This window comes from Eptatretus burgeri, chromosome 9, assembly GCF_056783735.1.
Source record: "Eptatretus burgeri isolate ZD-2024b chromosome 9, Ebu_testis_v1, whole genome shotgun sequence".
In the NCBI taxonomy this organism is placed as follows: domain Eukaryota; kingdom Metazoa; phylum Chordata; class Myxini; order Myxiniformes; family Myxinidae; genus Eptatretus; species Eptatretus burgeri.
Window position 1 is genome coordinate 55,975,490 of NC_140969.1, and position 16,333 is coordinate 55,991,822.

Consider the following 16,333-nt stretch of genomic DNA (forward strand, 5'->3'; position numbering starts at 1 on the left):
AGAGAACGAGAGAGAGAACGAGAGAGAGAACGAGAGAGAGAACGAGAGAGAGAACGAGAGAGAGAACGAGAGAGAGAACGAGAGAGAGAACGAGAGAGAGAACGAGAGAGAGAACGAGAGAGAGAACGAGAGAGAGAACGAGAGAGAACGAGAGAACGAGAGAGAGAGAGAGAGAGAGAGAGAGAGAGAGAGAGAGAGAGAGAGAGAGAGAGAGAGAGAGAGAGAGAGAGAGAATGAGAGAACAAGAGAAAACTCAAACGAGACCATTCAGCTCCACGACCAAGTTTGCATACAAAACAAATCCAGCAGATATCAACAACAATCACAATTTACCACGGAAAAAAAAGATGAAAATACAAACAGCACAAAGAAACGAAACTGTAACAGACAAGGAGAAAAAGACAAAACATGTCGAGCCCCCGTGGTTTTTGTAATTTGGATGTTTGGAGTTCAAGGGCTAGCCCGTATTCACAAGGTTTATGTGTCTGCACAACTGACTTCACTGGTCATGTGAAATGGAAGGTTGCATACGATTGGGTTATTCAGTCATGAATGTTAATGATATGTCACATAGTTTTATTGTTTAAGATTGTTGGTCATGTGACATGGATGTTGTTTTCGATTGGGAATGCAAATTTCGCACAGAAGGGATTCAATGTTCACATAATTTGGGGGCGAGTCGGCCATCGTGGATCTGGTCTCGAAAGAACAGAACGTGCATATGTAAGCCATAAGTCGTTATCTGTGTTCCAAGTTTGAACACGATCGGTAAATGGTTGAGGAATGGTTGAGGACGTGTTCAACATTGGGTTCTTGCAACTAAAATGGCTGCCAATCAGCCAACTTTGATTGAACCGTGAAACAAAATGATGTGCATCATGTATTGTTTTTGTAGCAAGTTTGAACAACATCGGTCCATACATGACCGAGATATGGCTGTGGACATGCAGACGGACGAGACCCAATGCATGAGCTCCTGTTTCGGACTAGGTCCAATGGGGGCTAAAAAAACGTGATAGATCCTGTTCCGAAAAATTACCTTTGATTCAGATGGAAGAAGAGCTGTGCATTTGACCGACATGTGAAGCAACCCTGAATTGGAAGGCAAGTCCGATGGAAATTTGTCATTCACATCAGATACTCAGTTTAGTCCTTTGGTTCTCTGGTCCTCTGGTCCTCTAGTCCTCTGGTTACCACGACATTTCCTCCGGTGTAAATATTTCATCCAGGAGCAGTTTTGCTACATCCTGTTGGTGGTGACGAACCTGATGCACACACAATGAAATCATTCCACATCACACTCATTCCACTATGACATTACCTCTTTTGTATGCAGCACATGGCTGCTGGTAGAATCATTTGCTGGGGGTGCAGCTGTGGCACTGATGCAGTGCCCCTTTTAGGTTAGAGCAGGATTTTGTAACTTGTTCATGGTGCCGGCAATATCTCATCGATTCTTCACGAAGAACACCATGGGATCTTTAATATTCACCAGCTAATGCTGGTTGATGGGAAGTCAAGTTTAACATCCACCCGAGGGACGGCACACGAATCGATGCCTCGCCTTGCCTGCGAAACATGCGGATTATATTTTATAGCTGGGCCGAGATTCAAACAGCCCAGAGGCAAGTGTAAAGGATGTTACTAAAAAGTTGTCACATTTGAGAAGAGCTATCATAAATCGAGCATACATATGCAACCAGCGACAACAGACTATACAAGATTTGAACACACACAAACGGCTGGAGGCCTTGGGGGAAGAGACATAATATTCCAGGGCACTATGGGTCCCAGCGATGTCATTCTGTGCCTTCACTATTCTCTCAACATTGTTAAGCGAGACAGTTAATAACAATCTCTCTCCTCCCCCATTCGATGAGCATCAAGGGATGAAGCAGCACATCCCAATTTCAATGTCTTTCATGGGATTCGGCCAGGGTCAGTGTCGAAAAGCTGACCACACAGATTCAGTAGATGCTCTAACCATAATCTGTATTCACAAGATCTGCTGAAATCCCCAAGCATTTTGAATGCATTAAGTTTTTGTTATTCACATGAAAATACTTAACACAGGTCAAGCATCACGTATCTCAGTCGGAAATTGTGGCAGAATGATTTCATGAAGTGCGTTATGCTTATGGCATGTTCACATATTATAAGTTTCATCAGTACTGCTAGTTCATGGTCTCAGATTGGTCTGACACTTCCACGTACTAGCTCATACATGTCTCAGCTCTCAAATCTTCACATTATATCAGAACTGACTTTTATTAGTGAACGAAGCATTAAATAAAGTTTGAGTCGATTAAATATCAGGAGAATACTTATAATTTTGGCTATCATGTATTTCAGTTGATTAATAATTGTTCTCCATACCGATCCCCACTCTTGAAATGTTCTATTTTTTTTCCTGACCTTTTCCTCCCAACCTCCCTCTGCCGCCTCCCCTACCCGCCCCATATACTGTACATTTGTGAATTAAATTGGAGGTCTGTCATCCATTTGTGAATATTTGACCTTTATGTTTCTGTTTTCCACCTGTTACCCTCTTTCATTGTTGTTATTGACCATTATTAATGATTACAAGGATTATAAAGAAATTAAATGCAGGAGGAGGCTAGTTGCCCCATCATGCCTGTGCCACACCAATACCAGATTTAATAAATCCATCAATATCCCTTCCCTTCGTGCGCAGCCTTTTAGTTGGCTACTGGTTGCATCATTGGATGGGACGCCGCTGTGCCACTGATGCAGTGTCCCCCTTACCAGTACACTGGTACTCATTTTGCCGACCTCAGAAGGATGACAGGCTGAGTCAACCTCCTGGTGTATATTAATTCAGCAGCCAACGGGGCTTGAACTCAGGACCCTAGGATCCCAAATCACCACCCTAACCACTAAGCCAGCACCAGGCTAAATACAAAATAATACCAAATAAAGTGAATTAAGGCAAGAAAGGAATTTTATATAAAATGAAATTCACAAGGAAATTACTGTATTATTGTAAACTTTCCCATGAGCCTCAAATATTGTACTTAACAAAAACTCCTGGTTATTTCAACTCAATTTCAATTCAACTTCTGACTCAATCGATTCATACTTTAATGATGCTTAAACTGAAAAAATACTTTGGTGTTTCCCATATCCATAATTTGTATATCACATGATTGATCAAATGACACTTGTTTTGTTTGAAATTAAACTTGAGGTATCGTTGCTGGGAGTTCTGAAAGAAAAGACTTAAGTTTTACTTTATTCAATGATTTCCTTATGAATTTCATTTTATGTAAAATTCCTTTCTTGCCTTAATTTACTTTATTTGGTATTCTTTTGTATTAACATATTGTCTTTCAGAGGTATGGAACTCAACTTTTTGTCTAATAACTGCACACTACATCCCTTAAGCCTGGTGTTGGCTTAAGGGTTAAGGTGTTGTAATCGTATTGTAACAGTTAAGGTGGCTGTCTTGAGATCTTAGGGTATTGAATTTGAGCCTGTTAACCATTGAAATAACACCAGGTGGGTTGACTCAGCCTGTCATTCCGATGTCGGTAAAATGAGGACCGCATCATGGGTACCGCATCAGCGGCACAACAGCGCTTCCAGAAATGATGCGATCAGAAGCCACAGGCTGCATACGTAACAGCAACTACATCCTTTGATAAATCATGATGATGCCATGGCATTAGAAGACTCCAGGGGGTGACTTCGCATTGTTGTGCATCATGCTAATATCGACCAACATTCCTTTGTGTCTCAATTTTTTGTACCTTATTGTGGGTTCTACCAGGGAAAGCTTTTCACACAACTCTTTCACAAACCGGCTACCCAGGTCTGACGTTTGACTGCAGGTAATTTGGACATGAATTTGGAATTGATTCAAGATGCCAGCAGTTGCTGACTTACTCTTTAGGAAGCATACCCTGGGATCTTTAACATTGACCAACGAATGTTAGCAGATGGGCACACAGATTGATTTCCATCTGAGGGATGACACACTGACGTAATGCACTGCCTGCGAAGCATCTTTGCAAATGTTTTTTTGTGGAGTCAAGAATCGATTTTAGGGTACACAGCTCAGTGCTAAGTGTGCTACCTTGGCACAGATCTATCAGATTACATCATGCCAGTAAGTGTGTGTTGAAAATAAAATTAAAATAAGTTTTTTTAATATTTTAAAATGATATTAAATGTTAGGTGTCTTATCAAAAAATATTATTGGTGAGAAATAAAAAAAACAAGCATTTTCTGCCAAATTCTGTTGTATTAAAAAAAAGTGGTTTGAAATAAGTAGTCATAAAATTTGCTGAGTTTTTATCAAGTGAATCAGTTTTATTGCAAAGAGTAGATAAAGATTTCAGTGCTTGACCTTTCTCTGAATTTATTACTTCTCCAAAACAATTTAATTCTCCTCTTCGATGAATCACACGTTGGGATGGAAATTTTTTTTTTATTATTTTTTTTTTTTTTTGTATACCTTGGTCGAGGCTCGTATGAGAGCTAACACACAACTCACAGCAAGGAGGCATGAGACAAGAGGGGCGGGAGTGGAAGGGACAAAACATTGGGGAACAGACACAGGTGAACTGTGGAAGGGAGAGGGATGGGGATGGGACGGGGAACATGGCGAGGGGAAGATGGACATTAAAGGGACTTTCAGGAAGGAAAGCAGGAGAATTGAAGGAAGTGGGCTTGGGTGGATTATCGGGGGTAGAAAAGATCGAAGATTTGGATGGGGGAAGATAAGAGGTGGTGGTGAACAGCTGTTTTGAAAGCCTGAAGGGAAGAATGGGAAAGAATAGAGTGAGGAAGTTTATTCCAAAGGCGGGAAAAAAGAGGAATGAAAGAGTGAAGATGAGCAGTGATTCGTGATTTTGGTAGTTTTACCAGAAGGGGGTTGTTGGCGGACCTTGAGCGCCCTGTGGAAATGTGGTTGGGACAAATCGCAGAGAGAGCAGGGGGGGCAAGGCTGGAGAGGAGTCGGTAGAAGACAGAAAGACCACCGACCAACCTGCGGTGATTGAGTGAGAGGCCCAAAGACTCAGCTTCATTGCGGGAGATGCCAATGATCTTAAAAGCCCTGGTTTCGACAGCGTGAAGTCGAGAAAGGTGGGAGGCAGGAGCACCAGCCCAGAGGGGAGAGCAGTACTCAATCAGGCTACGGAGAAAAGCTTTGTAAGTGGTCAGGAGCTCAAGAGGGCCGAGGAAGGACTTTGCACGACGGAGGATTCCCAGTCGGCGACTGGCTTTTGAGGCAAGGTTGGAAATGTGACTTTCCCAGGAAAGGTCATGGCAGATAGTGAGACCCAGAAGCTTGAAAGAAAAGACTTCTTCCAGAGGATTGTTGAGAAAGTGGATGGGGGGGTTTTGTAAACGGTCCTTTCGAAGAGACATAGTGAGAGTGTGAGATTTGTCTGGATTGAAAGACATGTTCCACGTGTTGGACCAGTTTGTGATTTTATCCAGATCTGCAGTGAGTGAAGAAGCTGCTGCTTGCCGGGCTGAGGGATGACAGATGGTACGGCAGAGGGTTGAGTCATCGGCAAAGAGAAATAGAGGATTTTCCAGAGAGTCCGAGAGATCATTGATGAAAACCAGAAAAAGAACAGGGCCCAGAACGCTACCTTGAGGAACTCCAGCCTGCACAGGAAGAGGGGATGAAAGAACTCCATTTAGGGCCACACGTTGACTGCGACAGGAGAGGAAGTCTGCGAGCCATGAGTGGAGATGGCCTTGAATACCATGGGCAGAGAGTTTGGTGAGTAGGGCAGGGTGCCAGACTGTGTCAAAAGCACGTGATATGTCCAGGGATACGGCTCGGATTTCCTGTCTGGCATTGAGGACCTCCATCCATTGATGGGAGAGCAGTAGGAGCATATCTAGGGTAGAGTGACCTGGTCTGAAACCAAATTGATGATTGGAAATCAAGCCATTGGAGAAGAGGAAGGATTTCATGTCTGAAGCGATGATGGATTCCATAACCTTGCTGATGATTGGGAGAAGGCTGATTGGTCTATAGTTACAGGGATCTGTTTTTGCACCTTTTTTATGCAGGGCAGTGATGTTAGCAAATTTCCAAGCAGATGGCAGATGACCTTGGGAAAATGAGAGGGTGAATAGAACAGAGAGAGGGTGAGCAAGAGCAGAAGAGCAGGCTTTGAGGACACGTGGGCTGATGCCGTCTGGACCGGTTGCAGAATCTGACTTGAGGTTTGAAAGCAAGCTCTCCACCTTGTCAGGAGAAAAGGATACAGAGTCCAGGGACAGTTGGGTGCGACTGGGTAAAGTGGGTAGAGATAGTGATGGGTTTGGGACACAAGATTTAGCTGCAAACACCGAGTTTAGACATTCAGCTTTATCACGTGTGGAATCAGCAGTGCGGCCATTTGAGGTAAGGGAGGGGATGGAGGGGGAACATACACCAGAAACAGATTTGATTAAACGCCACCAGGATTTTGAGGAGGGAGAGAGGTTTGAGAGTTCAGACTTGAGATGAGAAAGATGTTGTTTTCTGGCTCTCCTGAGGGTAGCTACACACTTGTTCCGAGCTTTGTGGAAAGAACTGAGATTGCCCTCAGTTGGGTTTGCTTTCCATGAGGCAAAGGCAAGTTGTTTCAGGACAACTGCCTCGCCACAAGCTTCAGTAAACCAAGGGCGGGAGGAAGGGTAAGACAACTGAACACGAGAGGGGATAAATCTGTGCATGAGGGAGAGCAAGTTTCTTTGAAAGAATTCCCAGGATGAGTTGATGTTTGAGAAAGTAGTGATAGGAGACCAGTGTGTAAGTTTGATGGCTGCTCGGAGACCCTGCCAGTCGGCTTGAGTGAAATGCCAGACTCGATGGCGGTGAGGTGGTTCTCTGATAACAGCCAGAGAGATGTCCACTTTAACAAGGACGTGGTCAGAAGAACCAATTGGAGCGAAGGAAGAGCAGCAGATATTGTCAGGGAAATTTGTCAAAATCAGATCCAGAAGAGATGGAGTACCATTGGTTGAGATCCGGGTCGGGAAGTTGACCGATTGAGTCAGTCCCAATGAGTCACAGAAAGCTTTTGCTGATGTCCCATGGCAGGTGAGAGAGGTACCCACACCTAGCCAACTGGCGTGATGACAATTGAAGTCGCCACATAAGAGGAAGAGAGAGTTTGGATGAGAAGATAGAAGATGGTCCATGTTTTCGGAGAGTGAGGTGTAGATGGAGTCATCACTGTTCGGTGGACGGTACAGTACACATATAACCATGAGGTGGGAGTGGAGGGGAAGCCGAAGCCAGAGGTATTCCTGGGGGTGTGGGGGAGTGAGAGCAGTGCAGGGAGAGTGAGGAATAGAGTCTTTGATGAAGAGAGCAACACCTCCACCAGGACGAGGCTCAGGTCTGTCATACCGTAAGAGGGAGTAACCAGGGAGAGATACTTGGGAGTCAGACACATCTTGGGAGAGGAAAGTTTCTGTTAGGCAGATAATGTCTGGTTTGTCAGTGGCAACCTGCAAGGAAAGATCTGAAAGGTTTGAGCGAAGGCCCCGGATATTTGAGGTCCACACTTTTAATGAAGAGGTAGGGGAGGAGGCTTTTGGTGCAGGAGGTGGAGGGGGCGGGGAGGGTCGGACGAGGGACGAGGGGGGGAGGTAAGGAGGGTTGCTGAAGGAGTGTGGGGTATTGCAGAATAGCGAGGGGAGGGGGCCGAATGAGGAGGAGAAAAGGCTCTGTGGTGCTGTGAGAGAGGGGGGACAAGAGACAAGGAAGATGGCAGTTGAGGATTTGAGAAGGTGGAGTGAAGAGATGGAGGTGAGAGGGCAGTGGAGGGAGGCAGGTTGGTGGATGAGAGGGGGGCAACTTAGAGAAGGAAGAGTGAGGGGGATGAAAGGTGGGAGAAAGGTGAGGGGGAATTTTTGAAAGAGGTGAGAGGGAGGCTTGGAGGGAGAAGAGTGGGATGGTTGCTTTGAGAGTGAGAGTGAGGGGTGAGGGGAGTGAGTTGGCACTGAATTTGGAAAAAAAGAATGGTTGATGGAAAGCGAGCATCCATGGCAAACTGTGGTTTTTAAAAGTTTTAGGTCAGAGATGCGATTTAACACAATTCTTGATGGATGCAATGAAGGCGAATTCAGAGCATGGAGAGAAGAAGCGCTGTAATAGTTGGATTTTTTAGGCAAGGAATGAAGGAGAGGTCGAAATGAGAGCAGTCTGTTAAAATAGCAGAAGAGTAGTGCATTGTGAAACAGTAAAGAGTACCACATGTGTGAGAGAGGAAGATGAAGCATTATAAGATCGTTTTTGTTGTTAATATTAATGTATGAGAGAGTTCAACAGATTAGGTCATGGAAGTGTAAAAAAAAAAAAAAAAGAAATCGAGGAAGACGAGGAGGAAGTTAAGAGGAAGAAGAAGTTGCAGAATCGGGAGAAGGTTGTTGTTGTTGTTGTTGGGTTTTTTTTTTTTTTTTTTTTTTTTTTTTTTGAGATAAGTTGGGAGATTAGTTGGGAGAATGGGGGATGTTTGAAAAGTGGGGAGGATGAAAATTGAAGGTAATGGGGAGGATAGAAATTGAAGGTAATGGGGAGAAAAAACAAACAAACAAAAAAAAAAAAACGATCGAACACCAAGTGGAACCGGTAGGCCTCAAGCCTAGGACTAGGCCTCAAACACCAGGTGAGAACGTCGACATAAATACTCACAAAATAGCACGATTTTTGAAACAAAACCGAACTAGGAACACACATTAACATGTAGGTGAGAAAATTAAACAGTTAAAACGGGACAAATAACAACCGGAACTTAACTTTGAGAATGTCAGCAGGGAGCCCCGAAGGAGACCTCTTGCCGCTCAAAACCGGAACAGGAAGTGATCAAATTTAACATAATCATGAAAACCAATCACACAATGACACCTGCCTTTCCATTCATTGAGTCTTTTCTCTGTGTTCCCCTGCCAACTTCATTCAAAAATCTCAGCAACAATGTTCAACATTTATAATAATGGGAGCCGATTTCTTTTTTAATTACTTTTTTCTTTTTTAACAAAGCTCAAGGGCAAACACAACAAAGTTTGAAATATTTCAAGGCAAGAACCAATCCTGTACAGATCACCACTCCATCACAGGGTACTCAACAAAAGATGATAGGTATTTGTAATTTGTTCATCAGACCGGTGATAACTCACCTCTTTGCAAAAGACACCGTAGGTTCTTTAATATCCAGTGCTAGAAAAGGGGCTTGATACCTTTTCAAGGGATTGTGCAAACATCAATACTTGCCCTGCATGCGAAACACCAGGGTGACATTTTATTGCTAGGCCAAAATTCAAACTCAGGCGAGACAGCTCAAAGGCGAGTGTGCATGCCTGTTTGTCATCTTCAGACGTTACTGATACATCCTGAGCCATGATGCAATGACATCTTCTCATTCTCTTTTGATCGATAAAGTTTTATCTTTCATGTCAACATTTTAAATGAAGCATTCGTTGGTTGTAACTAGCCAACTGTGAAAAAATAAATAGGAAGAAAATTTGCCATTTTCAGATGTTACCTTGCCTCAGAAATAAAAAGACGAAATGAAAGATGAGGCAGCAGGGAAATCTTACACCCACCATGCAAGGGTCCTTCTTCCTATGGAACACACCCACTCAGTGATTGCTTCAGTTAAAGGAAGGCTTCTAAAAGTGAAAATGATGAAGGGTCAAAGGACTATATACTTTGAAAGGAAATTTAAAAGTCAAGAATATCCTTGATTGGGGACTTTTCATGAGATAAAGTTTCAACATAAAGTTGCAGCTAGACAACATTATGACAAGGTTTATGCACATTTTAATTTCAGTCCTTTTCACTTTGTGGTACAATAAGACTATTTTCACTGTCCGTTCTTTGTTTTCTCACCCACTGCACCATTTTCAAACTCTTTTCCTCACTCTCTAAAATGTGTTTTTCTCTTGCGATAAAGATGCTTTTCTCAGCAATCATTTGTTCAAAATCCTCGATCTTTCCCCTGCAGGTACATTTTGTTGTTACTATATGTGTGTATATATATATATATATATATATATATATATATATATATATATATATATATATATATATATATATATATATATATATATAATTACTGACTCATCCCGGGTGCCAAGGCAAGTGCCCCGGTTACCCGGAGAAGTGGCACGGTAGAAACACTTTATGGACGATGTGTCCCATCTGTTGTTTAACTGTTTAAACCAGCATACAACACGAGATGGAAGAATATTTAATCAGTAATTTATTTTATCCCTCCTTTCTACCCTTCAACCATTAATACCATCTCATAACATTCCATAACAATGATTTTAAATGAAACTCAATGTTTTCAAAACTCTCCAAAGTTACGTTGGCAACATGTCATGTTCCCAGTTCTTAATAAGACCCCAGCAAGGTACGAATTTATGCTAATCAGATGCATTCACATTTGAAGCAGGCTCTGTTGCCCCAATAAGTGTGCACAAAGTGATGTCTGTCTGGCCAGTCGCGTTGCGAGTTCCCAGAGTTTTTCTGGGATGCAGATAGAATTTTCCTTTAACGTCTTGCTTCGCGTGAACGCGTGAACGATATTTCGCAGCAGAAATATCATGAATGTTTTGCAGAGGAACATGAATTGCATCACATTTGATCCTTCAAGCAGAATGTCCACAGAGTTAGAATATTTGATTTCTGGATGCCTCTCATCTTACCTTCCATGACAAATAATAAATATAATTTGGAATACACAAACTAAACAATAAGTGTTATATGCCACACTGTGTCCTTGAGGTTTGTATTATTTATTTATTTATTTATTTATTATTTATTGTGTGCAAAGTCGAGGCTCGTGGAGGAGCGAGGACATAGAACAGATCAGGATGTAACAGACCAAAAGGAACAGCAGAAAGAGAAGGGGAAATCGCACCAACATCAGTCTGGATGGACAAAATCGAGGAAGATTTGGAGAAATATGGGACGTGGGGAAGAATGAGGGCTTGGGGAGGACACACTGAGTGGACAAGACAGATAGAGTCCCAACCTCTCAGGAAGGAATAAACATCGTGGAAATACCCCTGGAGGCTCACCTGGTAGCGGCTGGATAACATGACCAGGGAATCCCTGGTAGGTATGGATGTCCCACAAAATATGTAATGAAGAAGAAAGTAAATACCTATGGATTTTATTTTAATGCCATGAATAGACCTTGGTACGTCACTGGTGATAAAGGTTGTGATCAAGTTTCATCGAAATTGTGTGCGTGGCTTCATAGAAGAAAACAAATACATATTTTGGGGGGCGACCCATGCCTGGTGTTGGCTTAATGGTTAGGGTGGTGGGCTTAGCATCCGAGTATCCTGAGTTCAAATCCCACTCGGCTGTTGAATTAATACCAGGTGGGGTTGACTCTGCCTGTCATCCTTCCGAGGTCGGCAAAATGAGTGCCAGCATGCTGGTATCCTGTGTCGGAGTGGCGACCCATCCAGGATTGTACCCAATAGCCAAGGAGACTGCTTCGGCAGCACCAACGCTCTGCACAGAGTATGGTCCCAGTGGATGGATGGGGGCGACCCCCAAATAGAATATCTTCGACTCTAATGTTTTTTAATGTCGTGAACAAATTAGTACATCATGGGTGATGAAGGTGGTGGTCAAGTTTCATCAGAACTGTGTGCGTAGTTTCTGAGAAGAAAGAAAATACCTATTTTGGGTGGCAACCAATTTTGGGTGGTGATGAAGGTGGTGGTGTCTTCAGGCGTATTCACCCCCTACCTCACGTAGACCCCCTTAGACCTCAAAATTTTTAATGGCATGAACAAACTTTGGTACATTGTGGGTTATGAAGGTTGTGGTCAAGTTTCATCGAAATTGTGTCTCTAGTTTCAGAGAAGAAAGCAAATACATATTTTGGGGAGCAACCCCCCTTAATCCCTCCCCCCCTTTCGAGGCCGATTTTTCGAATGTCATGAGTCATCAAGTTTCATCAGAATTGTGTCTGTCGTTTTTGAGAAGAAACCAAATATCTCTTGGAGGGGCAACCCCCCCCCCCCATAAACTCTCTCCGTACACCCCCTGACACTGCAATTTTTATTTTTTTTAATGTCATGAACAAACTTTGGAACATGCATGGTGATGAACGGTGTGGTGAAGTTTCATATAAATCGTCTGTTTAGTTTCAGAGAAGAAGTTGAAAGTGTTTGTGGATGGACGGACGGACGGACTGACGGACGGACGACGCACCATACCATAAGCTCCCCGGAACTATTTTTTGGGTGAGCTAAAAACTGGAAACTTGGAAAGAGGTGGGCTTGGGGAGGGTTAACGGGGTGTAGAATATAGTTTTGAATGGGGGATAATCTGAGGTGGTGAATAACTGTTTTGAAGACCTGGAGGGAAGAAGTAGTAGCTTTGGCTGTCATATATAACTTACAGCATTCTCGCTCGATAACATAATTAAAAAAGTATTGGCTGTCATATTTCACTAATTTATTTTCTGACAAGCCCTGTCAATTGAACTATGTCTTTTCTAATGATCTCTGCATTGTCTCGTTACCTCAGCTTTGTGTCCCAGCCACGAGGTGCGTACCACTTCTTCCGGGGTGCTCCTCAGTCCCGCGTACCCATCCAGCTATCCCAACTTGCAGACCTGCTCTTGGTTACTGCGTGTGGCTCGAGGCTTCGTCATTCACCTCCATGTGGAGTTCTTCCAGAGTGAGCGCCAGTTTGATGAGCTGCAGGTGCATGATGGTATGACTAACAACATGCTGAAGCTTTTGTGGCCTGTTCTTATCTTTTCATTAATATTATCATCGAATTCATTTTTTCATTCACACCTTCATGTATGGTTCAATATCATAATATATCAAACACCGTGATGAATTATTATGTCATTGTTTTTAATCACCTAATATCTATCATCCTTTGAACACAATACTGAAATTAATACCTATTAATTTGAAACTATAATTTGGAACAAAAGCAAATCATATGAAATTAAAAATTACCATATAATCTTAGATTTATTCATTTGTTATTTCCAGTAGTGTCATCTGATGTTGTCCAAACTGATTCATGGAGTTTCGTGAAGTCTTCAACAGCAACTCTAAACCATAAATTGATCCAATGACCACAGGTTCCTAATCCTTTGATGGATGTTATTCAGGCATTCAAAGGTAACACTGGGTCCGACAGGATGGTGCAGAAGTCGCGTGATTACTTTGGAGCTGTCGAGCCTGGGTTTCATTCCTGACCTGATAAATTCAGATTGTTGCTTCGTAGCAGACCAATCGGATGCAACAATATCAGATGCAATGACTCCAACAAATGCAGAATTCAGCTGTACATCTGATGACGTCCTCTCGATCATCCTCCGACATCACGCCCATTTTGAAGATAATTAATGGCCTTATTTAATTATATTCTTAATCAGGTGTTCCTCGGCCACCTCGCTCTCTGGGGTCTTCAGGCATATCCTGGGGTACTGAACTGGGCTCTGAAGCCGCCATGTTTTATTTGTCTGCTCAACCATGCCTTGACTTGGAACAGGCCGCAACGATTTCTTCATGATAAAGTTTTTTTTCACTTTCCTCACTCATATTATCGAATGCCTGTTCACCATAATTATGAATCACTGGGTACATTACAATTCTTTTCAACACCCGGAGACTCCAGCGTTTGTGGCTTTATTTCATTACCACAAATGCGATAACCTCGAGAATCTTTTAAACTCAGCAGAATTACAAAATTTATGCTCCAGATTATAACTTAGCTTATATAACCAGATTATAACATTTCTCCATTTTGGACATATTTGACATTTTGGGCGTCTCTGGGGGAGGTGTATGTTTAATGACGGTTCAGTGATTGCTGATCGCGTGCCAAGCAAGCCATTTCTTATCAACTGTTTCAGGGAGTGCTTAAGCCACTTGGTAAGCGCTTTACAATATTTGCACTGTCACTGAATACTATATTGATTGACTTGAACAAAGGTCAGGGGCCACTCGCATGCGTTGGCCACGTTTTTTCTGCATTGTAACAGGCGGTGGCTGGCTCGCTGAAAATGTGAAATTTTATTTTCCACAAAGTTTCCTCATTTTTTTTGCATTCTTCCATTATACGACCCGTTACTTCGGCGAAGATAAATACAAATATAAATTAAACGTTTCGTTTTTAAAAGGTTCTTCAACCGTTTTGTGGATTGCGTGGTGAGAAGCCACTTGGTGCCCGTTCTTCAAGCTTCAATCAATGGCGATACCGTGGTTCGATACTGGAGGTACGAAGGCAAAATAAATTTTCTGATCACAATTAGTAAAAAAATGTTTTCAGTTGTTATGAAGTAATGAATCACCAAATCACGGCAGGAAAGCCAAGAGGTACGTGTGCTTACTCTCAGCTGCCTAGCCTGGATTTGAATCCCGACCCCGCTATAAACTGTCATTCCCGTGTTTCACAGGCAGAGTGATTCATTAATGTGTGTGCTGTCTCTTGGATGGACATTAAACTGGGCGTCTCATCTGCCGGAATCCCTTTCCCCCTTCCCCTCTCTCACTACTCTGCCTCTCTCAGCACTCTGTCTCTCTCACCCCTATCCCACCCCTCTCTCTCCCTCCCAACCCTACACCCCTCTCTCCCACCCCTCTCCCTCTTTCTGACTCTGCCCTCTCTCACTCCCACCCTTCCCCTTGCTCCTCCACCCTCTTCCTCTGTGGAGGGTACTAGCATGTATGAATCAGATTCTAAGTGAGCCCACTGGAGGGGTGCAAAAGTCGCTGCATGCATGAGCATGCTTGCATGCAGAGGGCCTTTGCCAGGTATACAACTTGGGTTTTAAATGCTCTTGCCCAAGGTCTCGAAAGTGTGTGTGTGTGTGTGTGTGTGTGTGTGTGTGTGTGTGTGTGTGTGTGTGTGTGTGTGTGTGTGTGTGTGTGTGTGTTTTGTTCATTCAGTATAACATATCCTTCGCTTTGCTGACCACACCCGCTCCCCCACCCTCACCTTATTCTCTTCCCCAAACCTCTCTCTCGCTCTCTCTCTCTATCTCGCTCTCTGTCCCCTAATCGTTCACCACACAGCACTTTCCTCGCATGTCTGTCTGACTGTCTCTCTTTCTCTCTCTCTCTCTCTCTCTCTCTCTCTCTCTCTCTCTCTCTCTCTCTCTCTCTCTCTCTCTCTCTCTCTCTCTCTCTCTCTCTCTCTCTCTCTCTCTCTCTCTCTCTCTCTCTCTCTCTCTCTCTCTCTCTCTCTCTCTCTCTCACTCTCTCACTCTCTCACTCTCTCACTCTCTCACTCTCTCACTCTCTCACTCTCTCACTCTCTCACTCTCTCACTCTCTCACTCTCTCACTCTCTCACTCTCTCACTCTCTCACTCTCTCACTCTCTCACTCTCTCACTCTCTCACTCTCTCACTCTCTCACTCTCTCACTCTCTCACTCTCTCACTCTCTCACTCTCTCTCTCTCTCTTCCTTCCCCCACCCTTAATATCCCTGTCAGCGAAGCGACGGTTTGTATTTGCTAGTCTATAATAATTGTGTGTGTCCTCCATAACTTCAAAACCATAAAACCTCATGGCTGAAAACTTTGCATGTATACTGAGGGAACTCCAAGGGAGTGCATGAATGAAAACTGGGTGTTTGTGGAAATTGAAAACACCCTTTTTGAAGATAATTAAAGGGGGGGGACTCGTCACAAAAAAACCTTACCAAACTGGTGGTGCACCTTCTTGGTCAGCCCTCTGTCACGTCGCTGGGTTCTTTAGCCCCCATTTTGTTCGGCCTCCCCAAAAATGCCTTGCCTTGGAACCACGATTACCTCTCATGGACTATAAGTAGTAGCCAGTAGGGTTGATCGGTACCATCTAGGGAGGAATATTTCTCATAGTGATTTTTGGCAAGGTATACAACCCTAGAGTTAGAAAATATGTGATGGCATTGCATCAGTGGAAGCTTTTTGTGTGTTATTACCCTGTTTATATGCCTCCCCTTAAATAAGCTTTTGTGCAAAATGGCCAGTACAAGGAAAGACATCTTACTTCAACTTAACAACATTTTTTTTTTTATCAGTCAAACATTAACATTGAAATTTGTCTCACTTTTTGCTAGGATCATTTGCTTCTCAACAAAAAGTGCTTAACATGCCGAGGTTGAAAGGTATGTCATTGGTGACACTTATATATCAGTCTATTTCCTGTGTGATAAATCATACCGCTTTTAGAAAAGTATTTGTCTATCACTTACTGTCGAAAGTAAATAAAAGTTCTGGAACAATATAATTATATGGGTGTTTAGCAAATTTATTAAGAAATCCAAAAATCTAAATTTCTATTTTGTATGTTGTATATTAAGATCAGGATAGCAGA

The 16,333-nt window shown here is 43.0% G+C and overlaps 1 protein-coding gene across 1 annotated transcript in view; it reads left to right on the forward strand.

The window, feature by feature from the left end:
* The window catches only part of CSMD3 (CUB and Sushi multiple domains 3), a 1,047,538-nt gene that overhangs the window by 830,364 nt on the left and 200,841 nt on the right, over window positions 1-16,333 (forward strand). Inside the window, exon 49 of the mRNA XM_085893781.1 lies at window positions 12,536-12,724. Coding sequence (XP_085749907.1) covers window positions 12,536-12,724 — 189 coding nt within the window. The remainder of the gene's footprint in view (window positions 1-12,535; window positions 12,725-16,333) is intronic.